Genomic DNA, 25738 nt, shown 5'->3' on the forward strand with positions numbered 1-25738 from the left:
CCGATAACGCTGTCCACGATATCACCGTAGTATGCGACATCAGATTTACACTGTAGGTTGTCTAGCATTGCAGTTCTTTCGTCTTGGCAGAAAAAACTCTCCCAGAGAACATGATGAGAGGTTTATTCAAACACAGTAGCCTTCGGTCGTACATATTCTACCATTTATACCTATTTGCTCGACCGATGACCGACCAACTTAGATCCGTAAAGTTTGTCTTTAAAATTTCCATGGCCGGTAATGAATTGAGACCATACACATTACACAGTGGTCAATTATATAGGGTTTACGAATATTAGGAAAAGATTTAAAGATCGACCTTTGCTAGAATTGGTTATCACTTTGGTTGTCGCTGTAAATTTCGAGGAGTTCCTTCAATTCCATTACTTATCAAGTCACCGATTTTAGGGTTCCGTACCCAAATGGTAAAAACGGGACCCTATTACTAAGACTTCGTTGTCTGTCCGTCTGTCTTCTCCAGGCTGTATCTCAAGAACCTTTATAGCTAGAGTTCAGAAATTTTTACACATTATGTATATCTGTTGCCACTATAACAACAAATACTGAAAACAAAATAAAATCAATATTTAAGGAGGGCTCCCATACAACAAACATGATTTTTTTGGCCTTTTTTGCTCGATATCAATAATAAAAACAGGCAGGCAGTTGAAAGCAGGTCCAGTGGATTCAGAGATTGGCCTGTACAAACAGACAAACAGACAGAGAAACAAAAATTTCAAAAACAGTTAAAATGTGTTCTATTACTCTTCTAACATGCCCTTGACTCGCTTTTTCAAGTTTATTTTCAATGTACAAAAATTTTACCTCTACGATTATATGTATGTATATGTTTGTATATGTATGTATATGTATGTATATGTATAGACTAGATGACGCCCGCAAATCCGTAGCGCCAAAAATTCGTTTGCGCAGGAACCGTACATTTTTTTAATGAAATAAGGGGGCAAACGAGCAAACGGGTCACCTGATGGAAAGCAACTTCCGTCGCCCATGGACACTCGCAGCATCAGAAGAGCTGCAAGTGCGTTGCCGGCCTTTTAAGAGGGAATAGGGTAATAGGGGAGGGTAAGGAAGGGAAGGGAAGGGAATTTATCCCGGGTATAAAGTACCCTACATCCTTTCCCGGGACTCAAAGTATCTCCATACCTCAGCAAAATTGTTTCAGTGATTGGGGCTCAAAGAGGTAACAGACCGACAGACAGATACATTTTAGCATTAATAATATTATGGATAGAAGCTCGAATTTTTTGATTGTTTGTAGATAAATCTTCAATGTGTCGTGAATGGACCAGCCAGGTTCGTGTGGGAAAGGGACGGAATAGTCGTTTCATCAAATACGGATTCAAGGTAAGTGGAAAATTTTATGAAAACTGATGTTTTGGCTCTAATAAGTCGTCCGAATCAGGCATAAGATAGTGCGCATTTTACTATGTAGAGAATGCTGCCCATAGAAAAATGATAACTTAACTTTAATTTAATGCAGGGTTTTGGTGGAACCGGTAAGATTCGTATCACATTCCCCCTAATATAATCCTTCCCTTGACTTCGGTCAATATTTAGCCGGGCCGGGATATCATCGCCGGGATAGTTCCCGAACCGGTGGTAGGCACCAGTAGTATCAACATTCTGAAAACATTTGTTACAAATCTATTCGGAAATAAAACAATTTTTATTTTATTTTTATTTCAAGACTAAAATTAGCCAAATCGGTTCAGCCGTTAATTCTAAATCAAAAAAATAAATTTAAATTTTATTAATGTAGAAGATAGATGGAGCTTATGTCAAAATCATCATTAAATCAATTTTAAGTTATCATTAAATGATTCAGTGTGGCTGTGACAACTTACAAGCGAAGATATCGCCAACAAACTGAAATCTGAAATGCAGTTTGGCGGTTTTTAGGATAAGGACATAATGTTGTAAAATAATGGAATAAATACTTAAAAAAAAAAAAAAGAGTGCTAAACATTCCATTTCTTCGAGAGTTCCACAGCTTATATGGTGTAATTGGTCATTAGTTCATCCACCGTACTCCCTGAGTGCTTCTCTATAGTATGTGGACTGTGGACTATGGGGATTGCTTAGAAATCTATTCATTTTACGTCATCAAAGGTCTTCTTTCTCGACGTGCTGACTCTTGGAGAAAAAATAATTAGGTACAAATGAGGTAGCTTCTTTAATCTTTATACATGTTATGTTTGGACTATCTGGAAAAAGTTCAGCATAATATTGCAACTGTTTAAAAAAAATATCGGCAATCATAGTATTTTAATGACGTCGGTGTATAAACTTGAGAGCAATATTTCACGAATGGGCCGAATTGGCGGGATAAATGTCACTTATTGTCGCTTAATGCCTTACAGAAAATTGGCCTCAAACAAGGACAATGCTACTTACAATACTAGAGGAGTTACACTTTAACTGTTGCGAGTATCTTTGAAAGCCACTGCTTTCCCTTAACTAATCCATCTGCTCATTTTCAAGTTTATCAAGACACCGAATATCAATATTAAGAACATTTTCTTCAATCTTACGAGTAACACTGATACGGCGTAATCAAATTCAATAATTTTCCCTATTGACTTTTTTATGTTATTTGTTTTCGTATTACAATTTTTTTATTATATTATTTACTTCAAATATGGCACGTGTCAGGTATACAATTATCTTTATTCTTCACCTTTAGGGCCAACCCGCACATACCACAACCACACCACGTCGCAACGACAAAATGCCGTCAAGCAGTGGTTACGTGTGAATGAATCAGCTGCAGCTTTTTGTAGTTGCGTTGTGGTACCAACAAAATGTGGACGCGCATGTGTTGTCGCCAGTAGTTGCGATGTGGTTACGTACGTTACGAAAGTCAATGAAACGGAGGGGGGAAGCGCGGGTGGCGTGCGTGCACTGTCATTGCATCGACGCAACGTTGTGGTTGCGATGTGGTCGGTATCACACAAGTCGACAACGACTGCAAAATGTGGTACGTACGTGAATAGTCCAGTTCATTTACAATACGAAATATACGCCCGACCACGTGGTGTGGTTGTCGTGTGGTTGTGGTACGTGTGGGTTGGCCCTTAAAATCATTAAAATTAAGGTACAAGTTGGAAGCCGGCTACATGAAGTTGCAGCAGACGACGTGTCGTCGCGACATGTCATTTCTATGTATTTCTATGAATGTGTCGCTAGCTGCAGAGGGTATTTCATAGAAATACAATATACAAACCAAAGGGCCAACGCTAACGCCAACGCCACAAAATGTATGGGATTTGACATTAGTATTCGCTAGCGAAGCGATGACTTATGTCGAATCGCATACGTTTTGTTAGTCGCACGATAATCGCTTGCCACTTGTCTACTAGGGCTGTAGTGTCATTGCGACACGTTGTTTGCGGTTGCTTCATGTTGCCCGCTGCCAACCGGCACCTTTATCCAATAGTCTTTGCATCGATATCGCTTACACCGACGCTCGAGTACATACACAGTACGCTTGTACCTGATTTTCATACGCTCTAGAGCAGTGGTCCCCAACCTTTTTTACTGTGGGCCACAAACATATTTTGGTCTTGGTGTCGCGGGCCGCAACAAAAAATTTTTAGGGTTAAAAAATAACGTTCTTAAAAAATGATTTAAAAGCGAAAAAAAAAATCACAACTTTCACGACGACTTTACATTATTTTGCCGGTGGGCGTAAATATCAAAATGGTTTAACATCGCGCGGGCCACAAATAAAGTCTCGGCGTGCCGCATGCAGCCCGCGGGCCGCGGGTTGGGGATAGCGGCTCTAGAGTCTAGCGTATCAAGTGTCACTTTGAGCAGATATCCTCGAGGGTAAAAGAACATTGTGCTATAACAACCTGATGTAACAGATAGATACTTTGTATTTTTTTGGTGTACTATTAACGTTGTACATAAGCAAGATTTTTTTAAATAAAAATTTCTTTAGTTATGCACTTTTTTGGAATGAGCAAAAAAATTTAAGTGGACATTGATCGGGACAAAATCATAAAATCGTTTAACTGAGGGATCGAAGACCGGGGTAGGAGAGTAAGTGGTATCCGCTTTATACGAACTTTTACTAAAAACTTTTTGACAGCCTTCTTGTTATTTACCCGAAAATATTTTGTTGGGATGTAACATTAACATCCTTTATTTGAGGAACTCTACATGACAGACCATGCTTGCAGACAGAGGGCTGCTGACCCACCACAATATGTAATACTATTATTATTATTAGGGCCCGATTCACTACTGCCTGATAAGTGCCGGATAGGCTATCCACCACTTAACTTGACAGAGTATGGATAATCTGTCAAATAAGTTGTGGATAGTCTATCCGGCACTTTATCAGGAGGTGGTGCAACAGGCCCTTAGTATGTTATTTTACCCCTTTTAACCCCCAGGTACTCAATAGGACAGACCATGACCGCGGACGGGGGGGTTCTGACCCACCTCAACATATCCCACGTGAGGGTCGACGACGGGGGGCGCTACGCGTGTCGAGCCCACCACGATGAGCTGGTGTCCTCGCATGAGGACAGGCTGAATGTTTATGGTAAGTTCGATACCCATGTCCCACATCAAATCAAAACTATAATGTTTCTTTTTCAATTTTGCACGCTATTATCATAGCAAAACATGCCGCACTGTAGCAATAACTGTAACAACCCATGTAACCATGTTTTTGGGCAAATAAATATGATTATGATTATGGCATTGTACCCACGATTAGCACCACAATCCTTCATCGCGCTATCTAAGTTTTCTAAGTGCGTCGGTATATCACAGGGTGTAACAAAACTAAGTGATAATACTTTAGGATGTTTTCACTTTTCACTTTTGTAGGGCAAGCGCTTCAGCGTCACGAGTTTCCCATACAAAAGTAAAAAAAAATTGGTCTTTCAGCGCTGCTACTTTCACAGTGAACTCTCGACAAGGAACACGTAATTATTATCATTTAGCTTCTTTACACCCTGTATACGACATCTGAAATGTATCACATATGGGCTTCGGGCCTGACCGAGTTTCACACCTCGCTCTGCTTGATGACCGGTCGTCGACAGATCTTCATTTGTGGCCATCACGCATAGTCCCACAATCCATTTTTCATATCAGAATTTAGACACATGATCCGTTTCAAGATAAGACTTAAAATTACGCAGTGCGGTCTTACAAAAAATAATCCCGAATAACTTTTACAAAGGTTGCGGGCTAAACAACAGCTGTACGGCTAGTTATTATTTTACAGGATTGCGGGATTGGTTTTAACACAAACTGCTTGTAGGGCTATAATTTCAACGATTTATATATTTTTCTTATGTTTAGATCGGATCAGACTAATAATTATCATAATTCGAATTCTCATTTTTACATTCATTCGAATGAGTTCCATTCGACGAGAATTGGTCCCCTAAACAACACTACGAAGCTAAACCCTAGCGGGTAAATATGAATGGAGGGTACCATTACTTGAAATTGCCTCACTTAAACTCCCAAAGACTTCTATTAAAACTTCGTCTGTAACGTTATAAGTATCAAAATGAGTTATAAACTATAACTGTTATCCACAGCGAGGGATAATGGATATCAAGTATCAATTAGAGGGAATATCGAGCAGCTTAAGGACTGGGGTGGCCAGGCATGGCAAAACATTGCGGGGACGAGTCCCGTTTGTGATTTGATTATCCTGAGGCGTGCGCGATTGAGGTCATGATAAGTGATATGAATTTGCATAAGTAATTTTATAGGTTACAGTAACAATTTGAAATGAAGAAAGTGGGATTTGTGTGTGTTCCTTGTACAAAGTTGACTGTGAAAATAGCAGTGCTGAAAGAATTACTTTTTTATATGGGCAATTTCGTATTTTTAAATATTGTGACGTGGGTCGAGGCGAATTCGTGATGCTGGTTGTGGCGTTTCTCATAGCTAAACATAGAATAATAACCTCTTTCAGCGTTGCTACTTTTACTCTATGCAAGGCACAAAATTGTTAGCTATTTGTTTTGTTACACCCTACATACTTTAGAATACTAACGGTCTTACTACAAAACATTTAAACACCTGTTGAACAGTTGAGTAGAGAAAAATTCAGTACAAAATGGTCTCAAAACAACTGTTCAACAGATGTGTAGTAATACTAAATAATATGTTAATGTATATTGTATGTAAGTACAAAAGTTTTTAGTGATAAACATTTTATATTACGGAAAATAATTAATCATGTCTCCCGTTTGACAAAATGAGTGTTACCCCAGCAACCCTATCCGGTCATTTACCAGTCTAGTGGGAGGGGTGAGCAATCTTATGTCGTTCAAAGTATATACCTTGAGAATAAAAATATTCTATCAAAAATCTTCATCATATTTTACATAGCAATGAAATATTATGTTAAACGGATCTTTAATTATATTAATGTTTTGTACCTCGATGTTTTTATTAATTAATAATATAATATACATTTTATTAGGAAAATGTGTGTATTTAGGTCTGTTAAAGTTTTTATTAGTTATAGTTTAATTGCGTACTTAAGGGAAGGTCATAGTTTTAAATTGCCTTTTTTTAACAGGTCCACCATACATAAGAACTCTTCCGCCTGTAAAAGTACAAAGTGGACAGAGTGTGGAACTGAGATGTCCATACTACGGGTTCCCGATAAGGTATGTCCGGCATTCCAAAACATTATTGTTAATACCATAAATTTATATCTCATAGATAGTATCTATGGAGAATTAATAATATATAATTATATAATTGATTGTACTGTCGGTTTTTGGTGGAAATTCATTTCAAACACAAATAAAACACAATACTACTTACACTATTTTCATTAATTACTACAAATTTAACTTAAACACGACCGGTTTCGATAAAACAACTGATGATGATTTTTATCGAAACAGGTCGTGTTTAGGTTAAATTTGTAGTAATTAATGAAAATAATGGAAAAAGTGCAAGTAGTATTGTGTTTTATTTGTGTTTGAATTAATAATATTTGTTAAGCAGGTTAACTTAACATCTCATAGATAGCATCTATGGAGAATTAAATATTGTTAAGCAGCTATCTACTACGAATTTAAGTTTACATTATAAATTCGTAAAAGTTTACTTTTGAGTGGTAATGTTATGAAACGTTTAAATCTAATGTTAAAAAAGTGTTTATAAATTGGTAATAGTTTACTTGTGAAATGTTATGTAAAGTTTAAAGTAATGATAAGAAAGAAATACTCATTGTTCAGAGGGGTGATCATGAGTAACTGTAGAGAGCTACATAATCCAGTGTTCAACGTATGAGTACTGTTAATATTAATTTTGGTGTCTACACTCTACAGAAACATGCTCACCCTATGTTTCGCTGGAAAAAGAAACAAAAAACTAAAAGCAAGTAAAACTTCCAGAGAAATCACATGGGAGCATCGAGGTAAAGAGATAAAATCAGATAAAACGGTGCGCTACAAACGTTCCACGAACGACATTTTAAGTACAGAGATATTCGGACGAAAACCGAAATTAAGAGGCAAGAGGGAGATAGCGACAGTTTCGAATGATGGCGTCCTGCTCGTGCAGAAGGCTTCGAAGAGCGAAAACGGAGCATCTTTCGCCTGCATTGTTAGGAGTCCGTCGGGAGAAATGGCCAAGCGATCGTTTGAATTGCAAGTCGTTGAGGCACCGCAATTGGAGGAGATATTCCTAGCGTCTGATCTCCAAGAGGGTCAGATCGTTCAGATCCATTGCAACTTGAAAAGCGGGGACTCCCCCGTTTATTACTCCTGGCTAAAAGATGGGAAGAAGATACCTACTCATCTAAAGGTAACTATTTTGTTTTTGTTAATGTCCGTATTAAATGTTTGTAGAATATAATAGTAGGATGGACATCTTTAAATGTTCGAACAAAAGAAACTCACTGCAACTACTGCAGATATGGCTGAACCATTTATTCAAATGACATGGGGCATACTCACGATTTCACGGTGTTGTTAAGCGATTTTTATCGTATGCCTCATCAAGCTGATTTGTACATATTGTACTATCAGATAAGTTTATAAGTCATAGGAAGATGCCGGCCCTATGTAGTTTGGTCGGATTATCAGCCCACACACTTGTGATCTTCTTGTCACAACTCGACCAAATAACGTAGGTCCACTATCTGCCTATCAATCAATTTCTATAAGTTATAATCTAATGGTACATAACTTAATATCGTAGATATGTATTATTATTGTGTCTGATATTCTCTCATCCATTAATTACCTGTTTATATGTGAGGCTTCCCAGCCGGGCTGAGGTAGGGCTTTTGACAGCTGATATTCTCTCAGAGGTTCATTATGAAACGTATAATGTTGTTAAAGCGGTACAGTATTATCACATATGATCATATAATATGTTATGTTTAGCAATTATTATTATCTTTCATACGTACCATTATTTTAAAAAACATAATCATATTTTAGTTTCTGCTTCATAACTTTTAATATAGTGTTGCCAAAAGCCAAAGATCTGAGTGTATTAACTATTTAATACTTCTAATTTATTTTTTCCAAAAAAAAAAAAGAATCTGTACTATCGCATAACTTTGCATATTATTATCATTCATTCACGTAAAAATTAAGTTTGTTCCATTTGATTACTACTGGAGACCCTTACTGATTTCTTAGGTACAGTGGTGTATGTATTTATATAGGCCCATAATTATGTCATTAAAAACAGTTATTCTTATCTATATGCTGTATTTTTATTAGCATTACCAGCACCCTGGGCGAGATTTCTTTGGCGTCCAGGGTGCTGGTAGAGCTTTAGCTCTACCAAATTTTACGCTGCAGGCGCCCTTTTATCTGCCTTCGGCGCCCCTTTTTATATGCCGCCCTGGGCGGTCGCCTAGCGTCGCCCTTCCCTAACGCCGCTACTGTTTTAGATAGTGGAGAGGAGTTTGGAGGTGTTTAGTGTTCTCATTATCAAGAACGTGTCTCTAGACCACTGCGGAACGTACACGTGTGTCGCGGCCAATCATGTCGCCAAAGTCAACAGGACTGTCAATTTGTATATAAAAGGTTTGTGTTGGTAGTTTACGACAAGTTAATTTTATTTTATTTTTATTTGTTAGGAAGACTTACAGTTCATTAAAATTAAGTAATAGTGAGATGAAGTTACAATTTAGAACCAATTACAAGTCTTCACATGTGAATTACAATTTTGAAAAGGAAATATTATGCTCACTTAAGGCTACTTATTAATCTAAAGATTATGCGAACAACAAGATGTAAATTTACAACGATGCACGATGGTACTAAGGTGACATTAATTTGGAAAAGATTTGAAATAAATATTCGCTAGATGTTTTCGTGTATTTATAGCACTGACGTGCAAAAGATGTCTATATCGTTATTGTTTTTAGTTATTTCATTGAGGGACGCACACGATCTGGGAAAGAAACAGTTAGCAGATCGTGTGCGTCCCTCAATAAAATAACTAAAAACAATAACGATTTATTATGTATGCAAATGAATCATAATTATAAACATTACCTTAACATTAGAGGAACTACAGCTTTGTAGCAGCTGCAGACAATGATATTCTATGTTACTAACGGATTTAGATTGGAAGTTTACGGTAGCAACGCGTTGCCACTTCGAAGATGCCTGCAGGCATATCTCACATACATAATGACATAACGAATATATGACTTGACATTGTCTTTTGAACAAAAAAGTGGTTACGCATTTCTGAGAATCTTTTGTAAGACATTGCTACTCTAGTATTTTAGAAACTCATTGGCTGCAGACACGTCTGTGTATAAAGACTCTGACATACAAGTTACTATATAATAGTTTTGGTGGTCACTTCCATATTATACTTAAAATTTGTATAAGTAATAAGACTATTCAGTAACTTAAAGCCAAAAATAAAATAATTCATTGCACGAACATTGATTTAGGCTACGCGTTCACTGCATAAGAATCTTAAGCTACGCAACTTCAATCACTTCAGTGTACTATGTATATTGTACTTTGGGTAACGATTTAAATGTTACAACTTACAGCTTATTATTACATCATTCAGAAAAAAACTATGTATTTAATACTCATTGCACTCGTACAACACGACGTATGCGATTCCGATGCAATGGACACAGCATTATTTGCAATTAATTTAAAACATTTACATCATCGAGTAAATTGATACTTGGTAGTTTATTGGTTAAATTAACCATAAAGCATGATTTTAGTGGCGCCAAAATGGAGCGAGGAACCGCAGAACACGTCCCTGCTGCTAGGGCGGAACGGCTACGTGTCTTGTAGCGCCAACGGCTACCCGCAACCGCAGACGCACTGGTTGAAGAAAGAAGGTAGGTTATATTTGACAGTGGAACAAGAGGCTGATTAGTGTAGTCCAGTAATTACCAAAGTGGTCCAGGTGGATCCTGACAAAAATGGTTTACAATCACAATCTACGTTGAGCCTGACAAAAATGGTTTACAGTCACAATCATAAACATTGATTTAGTTTGCAGTGAAGAACTGAAATATTGGCTTGAAAGAAGATAGGGAACGTCAGCTGTTCTAGTGTACAACATTAATTTGTTCTGCAGTAAAGAATTAAAATGTTGGTTAGAATGGAGTTTGGGAACCTCTGGTCTCTACTAAAATAATAGTGGAAGTGAAAACTTTCGTGATGTACTATTTAGGATGGGTTAAAAATATAAAATCGCATCAGGACCTGATCAAAAATTGGTAAGATGGACGGAGAGGGTGCCAGCAGCCCAGCACATCGTAGGAATATACCCTTACATGTTATCGCGCGGCAGAAATGTGTGTCTGCTGTGTCGTTGCAATGTTTTTTTGTTTCTTTTCCTCTTTTCGAGACTCCAGATATCTCCAAATGTCGCCCATACAAGCCGAGTAAGTTCGCGAACTTAAAATCCGCGTGCTTTAAGTTCGTACGTCTATCAGGCCTTTCAATTAAATCAAAATTAGCTCAGCTTATTTGCGGTTTTAGTGTAAAAGACTTAAAAATTTTGATATTTTTACTAATAATAAATTTTAAATAGATATTACAGCAAGAAATAGGCAACCGCTTTTTAAATAAGTAACCAGATCTCTAAGCAGGTCATCTACTTTTTCTTGAGGAAATTGGAAATTACTTTTAAAACCCTCCGGAGTCCTGTTCTTTACTTTAATTAATTTCCTCAGCCCATGACAGCTTAAGCATTCCCTCAGGCTCTTGGTATCCCATAAAATGTGCTATCGCTTGTTATCGGATGCATCAGTCAATAACATCTACTGCTATTTTGATAAAAAAATCCACAGATTAGAGTTGTCTTTAAGAACATACATTTACAATACCGTATTATAATGTCTTTGTCTAGGAGGAAGACGGACGGACATGGGCAAGGGATACTTTTAGTTTTGCTGTAAAATGAAAGATGAAATAAAAATCGCGCGGCAACGATTTTTTTATTTTACATACGATCACATATAGACATAATATATTATGTTTTAATATTATGATAATATAATGGTATAGTACACGCTTCACGCATCTAAATTCTGGAATAAGGAGCTTAAATACGTAATTATGTATTCAATTTTGTTAAGTACTCCGGAAAATTTGTCAGTCGAATGCACACGAATGTTTCAACTTTACGAAACGTACCAATTTAAAACTTTGTACGGAATGTACCAAACCATATCTGTGTCCCAATTAGAGGGAGAATAAATATCTGTCCAATTAACATTGATATATTGTTATGATACAGTATTGGCAACAATTATAGGTACCTAGTTATTTTTTTTTCATGCAAGATATTGTACATATTATTAAAAGCTTTTATTTAACTTGCTCTGTATGTATGTAAGTATGTATGTTCGGGTGAAATCTTGGAACTCAATTTTGGAGTAGATATATTTAACCGATCGAGCTGAAATTTTGCAGGCAAGTTTAGTTTGGATGACAATACATGATATTGTATGTGACATCACTCTAAATCCAATATGGCCGACCATCCAGGATGGCGAAATAGTTATTTTCTATGCAGTTCTACAATATGGATATTAATTGAAAGGGCTTTTTGAGAGTAACTCGAAAACGAATGTCATGTCATACTACAACCAATATGGCGGCACATCCAAGATAGAGGTATAGTTATTTTTAATGCACTTCTGCAATATGGGTATCAAATGAAAGGGCTCATTGAGAGTAACTTGGAAACGAATGTAATGTCATTCTACATCCAATATGGCGTCTCATCTAAGATAGGGGATTATAGTTTTTTTTAAAGCACTTCTGCAATATGGGTATCAAACAAAAAGGCTTATTGAGAGTAAATTGAAAAGTCATGTGGTGTCCTGTCGTGCCGTGTCCTGTCGTGCCGTGTCGTGTCGTATCGTGTCGTATCGTAACATGACGTGACGTGACGTGTCGTGTCGTGTCGTGTCGTGTCGTGTCGTGTCGTGTGGTGTCGTGTCGTGTCGTGTCGTGTCGTGTCGTGTCGTGTCGTGTCGTGTCGTGTCGTGTCGTGTCGTGTCGTGTCGTGTCGTGTCGTGTCGTGTCGTGTCGTGTCGTGTCGTGTCGTGTCGTGTCGTGTCGTGTCGTGTCGTGTCGTGTCGTGTCGTGTCGTGTCGTGTCGTGTCGTGTCGTGTCGTGTCGTGTCGTGTCGTGTCGTGTCGTGTCGTGTCGTGTCGTGTCGTGTCGTGTCGTGCCGTGTCGTGTCGTATCGTGTCGTATCGTAACATGACGTGACGTGACGTGACGTGTCGTGTCGTGTCAACGTCCGTGACAACGGATGCACGCCGAATATAGAATATATAAATTATAAGCAAAAACTTTTTGAAAAAAGCTTTTATTTAAATGCTTACATCAAAAAGAAGAAAATAAATTTCCCCTTAAAAATTCTATCTATTAAGTTATAACCTCAATATATTATACAATTTGCATTATTATAAAAGCTTGTCACGAGACTTAACAAATCTGTCAACATTTTAATTACTTTAATTTTGTTGGCACTTACTAGTTTATTATTAACAAATCGCGCGACAAGCTTTTATAATAATGCAAATTGTATAATATATTGAGGTTATAACTTAATAGATAGAATTTTTAAGGGGAAATTTATTTTCTTCTTTTTGATGTAAGCATTTAAATAAAAGCTTTTTTTCAAAAATTTTTTGCTTATAATTTATATATTCTATATTCGGCGTGCATCCGTTGTCTGATTGGCATAACACAATATGTTTTACTTAGCATGAGATTAGACGACGTGATGTACGCTACCTAGCTTTTATGCTATTGTATATTATTGTATACTTAATAAAGAATTTGAATTTGAGTTTAAAAAAAATTTGAGCTTAAAAAAATACTATTGTAGTGCTATGTTATTTCATCAGCTATGCTAGTAGATTAAAAAATGTGTTTTTCTGTATTGTGTTTGTATTGAAAAGGTTGCTAATCTTCAATGCAATTTTGATAAAATAGAGTATACGAAACTCGAAAGCTTAATAATTGCGATCGATCTATCTATGCAGTAAGTGGCAGTAAGCTGGAGGACAAAGGCACTTTTTTTCTGATGAAAAATTACTCTTGTCAAAGCTCTCTCAGTGAAGATTTTTTATCAGGACAAGAAATGTGTGATTTCGGCGTGATTTTCTTTTTCATGCATGTATTCTCAGAAAATATTTTGTTGGTGCACTATCTACGAGTAGTCTTCTGACCATAAAGTTAATATACCTAGCTGAATAGAGCAATAATCTCGAGCTGTCAAACAATACTGAAATTGATTTTCATCTGTGTGAAAAATATGTGTACGAATAAACTTACACAGGCATGATTGAACGTGAATTCTATGAGGTTAAATTATCAACGTGCAGCACGTGCCGACTGGACGTCAAAAAAACTGTGCTGCTGGCATGTATCACACGTCTCTTTTACCACGCTGTGTTACTGATAGTGACATCTCTCTTGCTCAGGCCTTCGTTTCTCTATTCCGCTAGGTATATTAACTTTATGCTTCTGACTCACTTTTGAGCTGTAAAAGTAGGGCAAACTACCCAAACATTGACACTCTCAGTTATTTGCACCTTGTTTACTAGGAATTCCAAAAGAGGACTTTCTGTAGTATGAACTCTTTAGAGTTTAACCAACAATAATTGGGTGTTCAGCCGTATTTTTTATTTTTTTAGTGGTATCAGACACATGGCGGCCTGTACTGGAGATAGCTGGCGGAGGGGTGCTCAGTCTGTCCAACGGTTCCCTCATATTCGACTCCGTGGCGCTCTCCGACGCTGGACTCTATACGTGCCATGTGGAGAACGGAGTAGGAGAGGCACTGAGCAAGACGATATGGATATCTGTTAACAGTGAGTATCTTTTGCTTATCGTTTTTTTTTTGCATATTTTAATTTTTAATTAACCTCTATTAAAGTTTATTTAGCTCTAAGAGAATCTGCCCCGTTAGACAAAGTATATTTCGTTAAAAACGATGACGAAATTCGTTATCAAAATGTATGCGGTTTGACATAAGTCATCGCTAAATGACATTTCGCTTGCGAAGACTAATGTCAAATCCCATACATTTTGATAACGAAGTTCGTCATCGTTTTTAACGAAAGAGACTTTGGCTACGTCTTCTGCTCCCATCGGACGAACTTGAAAACGAAGGTGTAAATTAATACAAGAAGACGTTGCAACCGAATTCCAAGAAAGACGAATCCTCCAATTATTCATCTGTTTATTTTTAATTATTATTTGGTAATGCTGTAGCTCTACTGTTTTACTTTAACTTGGTACCTAGTAAAATATCATAAAATTTGACTTTTAACCGACTTCTAAGGGTGAGTTGCACCAGAGGCGTGCTTAAACTTAAAGTTTTGGTCAAATTTATGGTTATAGTTAAGGCTAACTTCAACTTTAATCTTAACTTTGACCACAGAATTTGACAGATGACAGCTGGTACCACAAGGCTTGAAATGAACGTGGGCGGGGGCGCTGCTGGTGAAGGAAAACTGTCAAAAATGGCGTTTTTGTATGATAACAGCTGCGTTAGTTCCTTTTTTTCGCCACGTTCATTCAAAGCCTTGTCGAGCTCAAGGTTATGGTTAAATATGGTGTATATTTTTTACTTTAACCAAAAATTTGACATTTTGCATTGTAGTTAAAGTTAAGTATAGTTAAAGTTACAGTTATAGTTAAAGTAAGTTGGTGCAACCCACTCTAAGGAGTTAACTTGACTCCTTGAGTTCTGCAAATTAATCTGTAATTTTTAAAGCATCCCCAGTACCGTATTTATTACTTACTTATTTTTGATTTGTACAGTTAGAAGTAAAATAGTACAGCTGTTCACCTGTACAGTGTACGTGTCTAACCAGAACATAATATAAAGCGGACATAATTTTCAGCACGAAACATATTTCTCCTGTATAAACTTCATCAAAGTTTATAATAACTATGAAATTATTGTTGCAACTTCTCAGAAGCGAGCGTCTTCGCTGCACTTTTGAGTGTGCTGCAGGAACATTTGTTTCGGAGCTTAGACGGGTTATGGCGTGTTATTAAAAATTCAAATTGAGTTTTGCTTATGTGTTTTTTATGGTAATTTCGCCGTGTTTTGTTTGGTACAAAAATATTACTCCGTATGCTTTTGCCACGTTGTGAGATAAAAAAAAGTATTGAAAATATTTAGGGCCTGTTTCATCACTTCCTGATAAGGCAATCCACCAATTAACTTGATAGATCAAGCATGGAGAATCTGTCGTAAAAGTTGTAAATAGCCTATTAGGCTCTTTTTCAGAAAGTGGTGAAACAGGCCTTTGATAACTAATACTGGTTTTTTCCCTTGAGCGCGCATGATAGATTCATGGTACATAGTTTAATGTAAAAACTATGTATGACGAATATTATTTTATCACAGAAACATAATATAAAAAATATCTAATTTATATATTTTCTTGAAATTGGTTTTCACTCTTTCGGGATTATCCTTATTAATAAAATACTCTTCTCAACAGCCATGCGAAAAAAAACAAGTTGCTATAGATATATGGTTCACCAAAGCTTAAGAAAAAAAAAACTTAGTAGTCCGACATCAAAAGTGTTCGTGAGCCATAGGCGAACCCTGCACTACTCGAAGACACGATCACAATGTGACATTCGGCATACGGTTCACGAGGTTGGCAGCCATTTTCGATTCGATAATAACTGATGATATTTCCAGAGCCGGTAACATTCGACATACCATCCCGGAATGTGACGGCGAAGCTGGGCCAGCACGTGGCGCTCGAGTGCGCGGCGAAGGGCGACGATCCGATCCGGGTCATGTGGACGAGGAACGGCAAGCCCGTCAACCCGCTGACGCAGAGGTATGCGGAGTATTGAGATGCAGTTAGAATTTCGAACATACTGTGTGGTACCCAGATTTTGCTATTTTGATTCGGCATTATTACGTAATCTGATAATGCTTTAATTCAATATCAATGCAGCTTATGATTATGCAGGATAATAAATGGTGATTGGTGTTCAGTTTAGTTTCGTTTGATGTGATACAGTTTCGATATGATAAAATTACAATTAGTATTCTCATTAAATGTCAAACTAACATCAAAGGTTGACTGGTCAAAAACTCTAAAAATCATTGGTCACTAATATGTCACGTGAAAATCACGGTTTCATTTCGTAAATATCTGACTGAGGAGGACTGGATGAAAACTATAATATTAATGTTAGATTAAAATAGTTTAGATAGTCACTTTATTAAGTGCTTGACAATAATTAACGTTTTACGAAATAACAAATTTTGAGTAAGTTTTTACTTCCTTAATAAATATGTCTCTATCACTAAAAATAAAATAAACATAAGATATATAAAATCCTATACAGGGTGAAAATATCGGAGGCGAAGACGGATGAGGGAATGACGAGTTTGCTGGAGCTGCAGCAGACGGAGACGTCGGACGGGGCGCTGTACCAGTGTAAGGCGGGGAACCCGTTTGGTGCTGATGTGTATAGCGTATATCTTACTATACTTGGTAAGTGTAAAGTTTGTGGCTCTATATTGTTTCGTAGATTATGGTGAATTTTATCACTAGGCTGACAAATCCGTCTGGCTTACGTCATGTGCGTAGGAATGGGATACAATTTCTTGTGCGCGTGTAAAAAAAGGCAAGCAGCTATAGATCAATGGTTGAATTTTTCTCTTTTTAGCAACCGAAATTCAAAGTTTAACACAATGATGTCTTTAGAGGCACAGTGAAATACTTTTGAGAATGTTTTTTCAAGGAGAATTATTGACTCAGCTATTCCTTCTAGAACCTCCGATCCCACCATCCGATCTCTCAGTGGACTCAGTCCGGAGTCGCTCTGTCAAACTGTCTTGGCGCGACACGCATTCCGTGGCTCAGTACTTCACTGTGCAGGTTACCAACAACCAGCGGTTGTCGTGGAGTACCGCAAGGACCGTTAATGTTACCAGGTAAGTTGGGTCAATGCACTGGTAGAAAATTTGAATGTGGGATATTTTGGTTTATTATTATCTATAGGAGGTCTTATCTATAAAAGGTGCCGGTTGGCAGCGGGCTACAAGAAGCAACTGCAGACGACGTGTCGTCGCGACACTACTGGTTTCTATGTGTTTCTAATTTCTATGAAGCACCCTGCGCAGCTAGCGACACGAAGCTAGCGACACTTATTCATAGAAATACATAGAAACCAGTAGTGTCGCGACGACACGTCGTCTGCTGCCGCTTCATGTAGCCGGCTTCCAACTTGTACCTTAATTCATCAAGCCCCATACGGTCACCGGTGACCGAGACACAATAGAAATTCTATTGTGTCTCGTTTTTCCATGAATACTGGAAGTAATAAAATACAGTCAACAATAATATTGTCGTTGCGCTCTTTACAGCACAAATAAGGTACCTAACTGGATTCACACAGCAGATTGTATTATTAATTAACTACTTAGGCAGTGTTCAATTTCGCATTAAATATATTTTCATTGCCATGGTTACCTGACCTTACTCAGTGAAGGGTATTTTAAAGACAATATAAAAATACTCAAATGTTCATAGGAGAACTTCTAATTAAAATAAAATATACCTATATAATATAATATAATAATAGTTTATTCATGCGTTAAGACAATACACATTAAAGATAAAGACTAACAATTTTACAAAATTTTGACACCATTACATATAAAAAATATAATATAAGTATATATAAAGATAATGTAATAACTAAAACAATTATAACATTTACATTTCTACAACGACTAACTAACAAATATACAATAAAACCACGGATATAAAAAAATAATAAAAAACAAAAACGGCATCAGTAGACAGTGTACTGTGTATTGCTTAACACAGAAACTGAATACCACTCAGGTGTATCACCGCAGCGCAGAGACATACGAAAATAAAAACATACGTAGCTACAACTCTAATTTATAAAGTTATTTTGTCACGGCAAGCTATGTAGTCTAATCAAAAGTTAATTTTAAAAATCTAATCAAATTATCTTCTTATTATTTATCTCGATCTTACTTATAACGATCATCTCGCATCAAGCATGCTTCAATGCGTTCTAGATAAGGTATTTTAGCTTCACTTTGAACTGCTCAAATTAAATTTGACGTAGCTATTGGAGTACATCAAGTGCGGCCATTATCCTTTGTGATGCAGAAATTCCTTACACATGAGAGGCATTATCTAAGGATTAGCACAAAGGAAAAGTATGAGCGTATACTATGTACTAATTTAACCTCGCTCGTCTTATGAGCTCTTTGAAGTTTGGTAAACAACGTCCACGGTCCATAATATTTTTATGGTATATTTGAGTAGCTCCTATATTTTTAACATTATTTTTCAATACAGGATAATATAGAGATACTATTATCTAGTCACTGTTTTAGCATTTGTGTATTAACCAACTTTTTTTGCGATATTAATGCAGTTTTGTTCGAAATGATCTTAAAAATATGACTACATTCTCAATACGTAACGTGCATAACTCAATACGTAATTTTTGAGAAATGATACACAAAATATGCTTAAGAGAGTCCATCTATAAGTTTGTTGATGCTAAATTTTTTAATGTAGGTACTATTTACTGAAGTTTTTGTAGTAATAAGTTAACTATAAATAACAATGATAATATTAGTTACACAATATTTACTATAGAGGTGTATGTATAATAGCAAAGCTTTTAACTTCATGTTTCACAGAATGATTGATCCGCGTAAAAGTGCTGCGATATGTAACGATAAAAGTGCACAGATTGTTTTAAAATATAATAGACGTAGACGCTTGTGGGTAGGACAATATAGTCGTATTTTGAAAAATGTATTAAGATGTACTACACTCTACAATAATAATTAAATATGAATATTATCTACAAAGTTGCCGTTCGGCGCGTTAGATAAAAATCGCATAACAGCGCCATAAAATCGCGCGCTTGCATGCATTTTCTATGTAAATACTTAGTTCCACTACTTCTACAATCGTCGAGGTAACTTTCTTTGTGTTTGAATAATTTGAGATGTCCAGAGCAAACTCAAGACTAGTCGAGCGACAACAAATGGTCAACTACACGGCAGAGTGATTATGAATATATAGAAAATATAGCAATACGACTGGCCAAAATTTTACAATATTCTTTGTTAAACAGAACATTCGTATTCGAAATCACCTTTACCAAATTATACTGTGCAGTTTTTATTTTATATTATACAGGGTGAAACAAAACTAAGTGGTAAAACTTTCATGTGTTTATGTCTCCTATATTATAGAGTTCACTGCAGTTACACAGTGAATAAAAAAAACTAGATCAAAATCGGTCCTCCCGATACGATGCCACGGACAGATACACACACAGACAAATACGACAAACTTATAACACCCCTCTTTTTTGTCGGGGTTTAAAAGAGGTGATAATATTTGGGTATTTGTCTCCCATGCAGTTTTATTTAATTAAATATTTAATTAAAGTTTCCCTATTTAATTAAAGAAGCAGCGCTGAAATAGTAGCATGATTTTTGTATGGACAAAATAATGTTGGGGCATTTATCATGGCAACATAACTAGGTCTAAATGAATTGAAAATTTTTTAGAGCTGCAATTTTCACAGTAGAATCCTCTATAGTCTATACAAACACACTCACACTAAAGCAGGGGTTCCCAAACTGTGCACCGCGGCGCCCTGGTGCGCCGTGGAAAGGCAAGAGGGGCGCCGCGCCGTGAGACGAAGACCAAATATTATAAAATAAAATTACAATATGAATTAAACAAAGCAGGCAGCTGATTAAATACTTGTTTATTATTATTTACCTGCATAACCTAACTATAATCATTAAAAGTGTTTATTTATGTATCTTTTTGTAATTGCTACGTAGAGTAGGGCGCCGATACAAAAGATTGACTTGTAAGTGCGCCGCAGGCTGAAAAAGATTGGGAACCCCTGCACTAAAGTATTAATATCACTTTTTAATATATTATTGTCTGTAGCGGGTATCCAATAGCATCATCTCACACTCCACTGCCTATATAGGTTAGAGGAGGTACGTCACAGTATAGACATAGACGACCTGCAGCCAGCGACCAGCTATCTGGCGCGGGTGGCGGGGGGTAACCAGGCTGACCTCAGCTCGTATTCCACGCCTGTGAGATTCACTACCACCGAAGAAGGTGAGATGTTTGTCTAATGTCTAGAGGGGCCTGTCCACATCTCCACGTCACGACGTCGTCAAGGTAGTCAACGGAGCGGTAGCGTGGCACGGTACGTTGACGTGACGTGCAAATTTACGTCATTGTAACGTAAAATGCACATCACGATATAGCAACATTTTACGTCGCCAAGCTTTGTAAAACTGCTACATCCTTCACTACTGATCTAGATGTGGACCGCACATTCTGTTTTTGCTATAATTGTTAAAAACGGAGAAAGAGAAGAAAAAAGACGTGCGTGTTTACGTTCCACGTTGACGACGTCATGACGTGGAGATGTGGACAGGCCCTAACTTGTATGTAGAGGTAAACAATTATCCTTATTTAGCATCGAAGTACTATTCTATGGAAGAGTAACAGAGTCCAGAAAATGGATCCATGAAATACGTTTACCCTAACTACATGTTTATGACAGGTCACTGAAGTCAGGAGATTCAATGTATGAGAATTACCGCTCAAACACTATATATTGTACTTCGATGGTGTAAATTATTAATAAGGGGGGGACAATCGAGTCTTTTAATTAGACGGACAAAATCTTTTGTCACAATCGCCTTTGACTCTAGAGTGATTTTAAATAAAACCAAAAGAGTCATATTGAATAACTAGTCGGCACTATTAATAAAATGTGTACGAGGTGTCTGTTGGCTGCGCTCTATCTATATAATATTGTCGTGTTGGTAGCGGCGACTGGTGGCACTAACATGGTGCCTCCTGAAATAAATTTTCATTCCTTATCTAGACATTAAGTAATTACTTCATTTTAGCACCATCATCCCCACCCGTGGGCGTCCAACTGGAGCAGACGGATACGCCAGGCGAGCTGCGAGCAAGATGGCTGCCGCCGCCCGCTGATACGCACAACGGACTTATACTGGGGTACCGATTGAGGGCGGTTCCACAGCTGACTGGAATAAAGGGTAAGGAATTTGAATCTAGAGGTAAAAAACCCAATTATTTGTTCTATAGGAGTTCGTGCCACAAAAAGTCCTATTAATGACATTGTTAGTATTTTAAACAAAAATCTAAGATGCTAATAATAAGACATCTGCCAACGATAGGGTAGTTTACCTTATGTCTTCTACAATTCTTAACAGCACCTCTTAAACTCATTTATGTCTAGAATCGTTTAACGCTAAACCGCTACTGGGTTTCTTTCTACAGTAGATTAATACAATATTTTCTATATCGTCAGGTCAGTCAGGTCTAAAGTCTAGTCAAAGTCTAAGTATAAAGTCAATACAGTCAAGAAGTCAAGTCGGTCGATTCAGGAGACAAGGAGAACGAAGAAAATCTGCTGCTTTGTTTCTAAATTGTCTTTAGAAACTATATAACTAGTTAAATACTAGCGCGAGCGTTTCGCATTTTAATGATTGTTGTATTGTTTTTATGAGTCCGATATTGCAAAGTAATTGGAGGAAACAATCTACCATAAATAGAAATAACGAGACAGCTTGTAGATCTATTTGAGAACATTGTAGTAGGAAGTTACTCACAACTCTTCAACTAATTCGCATCGAGTTATTTAGAAAGAGAAAGAAAGAGAGACAGACAAAGTAAGATATGGTGTATGAGAAAGAGAAAGATGTTACTACGAGTAATTTCGCTTCGAATAATTTACGGACAGCCTTCGGAATAAAAACTTAATGACATAGGATTTATTTTGGGAATCCCGAGAGACAGGACGTAAAGCTACTGAATAACCCGTAGAAATAACGTTTGCTATTGATTTCCGTTACGGTATTTATAGCTGGTGCACGAGGGTCTGAGATAAAACTATCCGCTATGTCCAGCAGGGTTGTGAAGTCTATATTTATACATAAATTATAATAGGGTTGTCAACACTTACAAATATAATATTAGAAGTTGACGAGCTATACTCATAGCTATTAACTATCTTTTTCTTATTTGATGCCTTTGGGCTAGAATTTTTAAATATCCCTTTTAAGTTGTCCTTACATTATGAATGGAACAACCACGCGAAATTTTAGTTTCTAATTATTTTTTTTTACTTTTGCATTGATCTAACTACGTATTAATATACAAAGTATAAAGGCTAGACGATAGGAAAATATTATGTTAATAGTGTCTTCCATTTAAAAGTACTATTCAATAAATAAGCGTTTAAAGAAAGTGTTTTTCGTATCGTATTGATTTCTATCTAAAACCTTTTTTGTTCCAAACAGAAAGCCAGGAAGCGAACGATAAAATTATAAAGACGACGTCTCTCTACTCGAAACAAGAAACCGTAATTACGGGACTTCTGAAAGGCGTTCGGTAAGTTAGACCAACTTTTGGTACTCATTTATTGCGAATTCTGTACTTTAATATTCGAAAATATATGAGAAATTTCTTTCGCTCTCATCAGCTGAAGTTTGTACGTTTGTAAGGTTGCGTAACTAAGTTAGATAGATGTTTTAAGATAAAATTCTAGATTCCAGAGTTCTAGTTAGAGTGCTTTGAATGTACATATCTGAAAATAAATATGATGACTAAGGCACGGTAAGTAAATTTAACATGGGAAAAAGCCTTTTTCTTGTAAAATAAGGGGGTAAACGAGCAAACGGGTCACCTGATGGAAAGCAACTACCATCGCCCATGGACGCTCGCAACATTATGCCTATAGCCTTTCAAAAAGCAAGTTGCTATGGGATCTTAGTAACGATGGGAGTAGGGACGTTAGAACGACGTAGATCTTCGTCCTTCGTAATCAAAATATATACGACTGAAAAACCAAAAAAACTTTTTATATTAACAAAGTTTCTGTTCGACCTTCAAATCTTGGTCATAGCCACCAGAAATCTCAAAATATTCGAACAGTACGAAAACTTTTTTGACAGGCCGGCTGCATACATAATATTATGTTTTTCGTATGCGATTACCGAATTCGTTTTCCGTTTTCGAAAATCCGAATGCAAAGAATCAGCAGAAAATACATCTGCCGCACACGTTCGTATTTCTCCGTACGGAACGAATTCCGCACGTACCTACGTTGCAAGTTCAAGCCAGCGCGTTCACGCGCGATAAAAACTAACGTATGCGTTAGTCTTACGGAATTTCGAATATGGAAAATGAATCCGGAAATCGCATACGGAAAACGTGTTTATACGGCCGGCCATAACTGCAGTAAGTCTCCATGAGGAGCAAGCGATCTCGAACGTGTAGAAAAACTTGCCCTTTAGCCAAGACATTTCTTTATCGCTCCTTTATAGAATCGCCGATAAAAATCTATGGAATTGACATAAGCGTTCGATAATATTATGAAGTTGTCGTTCAACTCATGTTATGTCAATTCCATACATTTTCATCGGCGATTCTATAAATAAACGATAAAGAAAAAGTTGTCTAGAGGCTGATTCCTGAGACCTATGATCGACGTAAATTATACCATGCTTTAGACAGCTTCGTCATCCATCATGTCCCGTCCTTTATGCATTATACTTTGATAAGCAAATTGATAACAATACCTTTTTGATCAGGTACTCGATATCAATAGCGGCGTTCAACAGCGCCGGGAGTGGGCCCTTCTCCATCCCGCTATACCAGGATACCCGGGAAGGAGGTATTCATAATAGAATTACAATTTAAAGGATGTATGTCTGTGTGTACAAGTGCTTTTGTTGTAGTAGAAAGTTATGATTTATTCAATGTTTTATTTAATGGTTAACCAGCTGACCCGGCGAATGTTGTGTTGCTATATCAATTATTTCTAGTATCAATATAAAAGCTCATTTCTCAGGCCTAATGAATGTATAAATAAAATTTCATTGATATCGGTTTAGTCGTTTTGGAGGAGTCCGCGCACAAATACTGTGAAACGAGAATTTTATATTTTCGATTTTGTATTTTGCGATTATCAGAACATTGATTGACTATCTTGTTTCTACAGGTTTGCAAGAAAAAGGAAGAAAAATTCTGTTGTGTGTGGTTGCCTTTTTGTTGACCTGTCAGTTAACTTTGTCTTTTAAGGTACAAGTTGGAAGCCGGCTACATGAAGCGTCAGCAGACGACGTGTCGTCGCGACACCACTGGTTTCTATGTATTTCTATAAAAAGTGTCGCTAGCTTTGTGTCGCTAGCTGCCGAGGGTATTTCATAGAAATACATAGAAACCAATAGTGTCGCGACGACACGTCGTCTTCGGTTGCTGCATGTCGCCCGCTGCCAACCGGCACCTTTATTCACATAGCATTACAATTTCCACGCGCCAAATGTTTGTACGTTATTATTTCCCGTTGTTAGTCTATATCAGGAAAATTTATTTATACGCCAGAACTAGTAAGGCGATTCACGATTCCCGTTCGACACGGATTCGGAAACTTTACCGTGTTTTTGGTCATTGGTCAGTGTCTAGCGTGGCGAGCGTTTATTGGATGTCGCGCGATGAAGTTTCCGAATCCGAGTCGAATTGCGCATTGTGAATCAGAGCCTAGGTCTCAACTAGGCTCGTACTCGAGTACTCGGGCTATTGGACCCATAAAAATTGGACCCAGTGGGTCCAATGGCTAGATATGAATTTTTAACATTTTTTCATCTAGCGATTGGACCCAAGTAATTATTTTTAAGACTGTCGGGTTTATGTCCGTAGGGCCAGCAAAAAAGTTGTAGATTAGAATTTAAAAAAAATTACTTTGTATGAAAATATTTATTGAGATCGGTCAGGGCTCAAGACAAATTAAAACTTCAAACAATTAGTAAAAATAATAGAAAATAAATCAATGTTTGGCCAATAATATTATTAATATAAAGTATTTTAAAACTAATAACATAAGATTCTTCGTACTTCTTTTGTTTAAAAACATTGAAATAAAACTAAAGTAGGTATTTTTTTTTATTTTATACTAATAATAATAATAAATCAAGTATTAAAAATGCCTGAAATCAGTCTTAAATGTAGTAACATTCATTAAAACACTAAATATGTATTTTTAATATTATTATAATATTAAAGATATATTTTTAAAACATAATTCGACGCAGTAGATTTAGGTAGTAAATAGTAATAATTATAATA

At 36.8% G+C, this 25738-nt stretch overlaps 2 protein-coding genes across 2 annotated transcripts in view; both read left to right on the forward strand.

Moving 5' to 3' along the window:
* Positions 1–25738, forward strand: part of LOC121727921 (myb protein) — a 525795-nt gene that overhangs the window by 213463 nt on the left and 286594 nt on the right. The gene's annotated exons all lie outside the window — the stretch shown is intronic.
* Positions 1–25738, forward strand: part of LOC121728085 (Down syndrome cell adhesion molecule-like protein Dscam2) — a 97989-nt gene that overhangs the window by 28968 nt on the left and 43283 nt on the right. The window contains exons 5-18 of the mRNA XM_042116191.1: positions 1283–1368; positions 4425–4576; positions 6587–6677; positions 7416–7827; positions 8930–9065; positions 10241–10360; positions 14189–14365; positions 16219–16363; positions 16881–17029; positions 17310–17472; positions 20550–20686; positions 21493–21645; positions 22912–23002; positions 24205–24287. Coding sequence (XP_041972125.1) covers positions 1283–1368; positions 4425–4576; positions 6587–6677; positions 7416–7827; positions 8930–9065; positions 10241–10360; positions 14189–14365; positions 16219–16363; positions 16881–17029; positions 17310–17472; positions 20550–20686; positions 21493–21645; positions 22912–23002; positions 24205–24287 — 2095 coding nt within the window. The remainder of the gene's footprint in view (positions 1–1282; positions 1369–4424; positions 4577–6586; positions 6678–7415; positions 7828–8929; positions 9066–10240; positions 10361–14188; positions 14366–16218; positions 16364–16880; positions 17030–17309; positions 17473–20549; positions 20687–21492; positions 21646–22911; positions 23003–24204; positions 24288–25738) is intronic.

The sequence above is a fragment of the Aricia agestis genome, chromosome 6, assembly GCF_905147365.1.
Source record: "Aricia agestis chromosome 6, ilAriAges1.1, whole genome shotgun sequence".
NCBI lineage: Eukaryota > Metazoa > Arthropoda > Insecta > Lepidoptera > Lycaenidae > Aricia > Aricia agestis.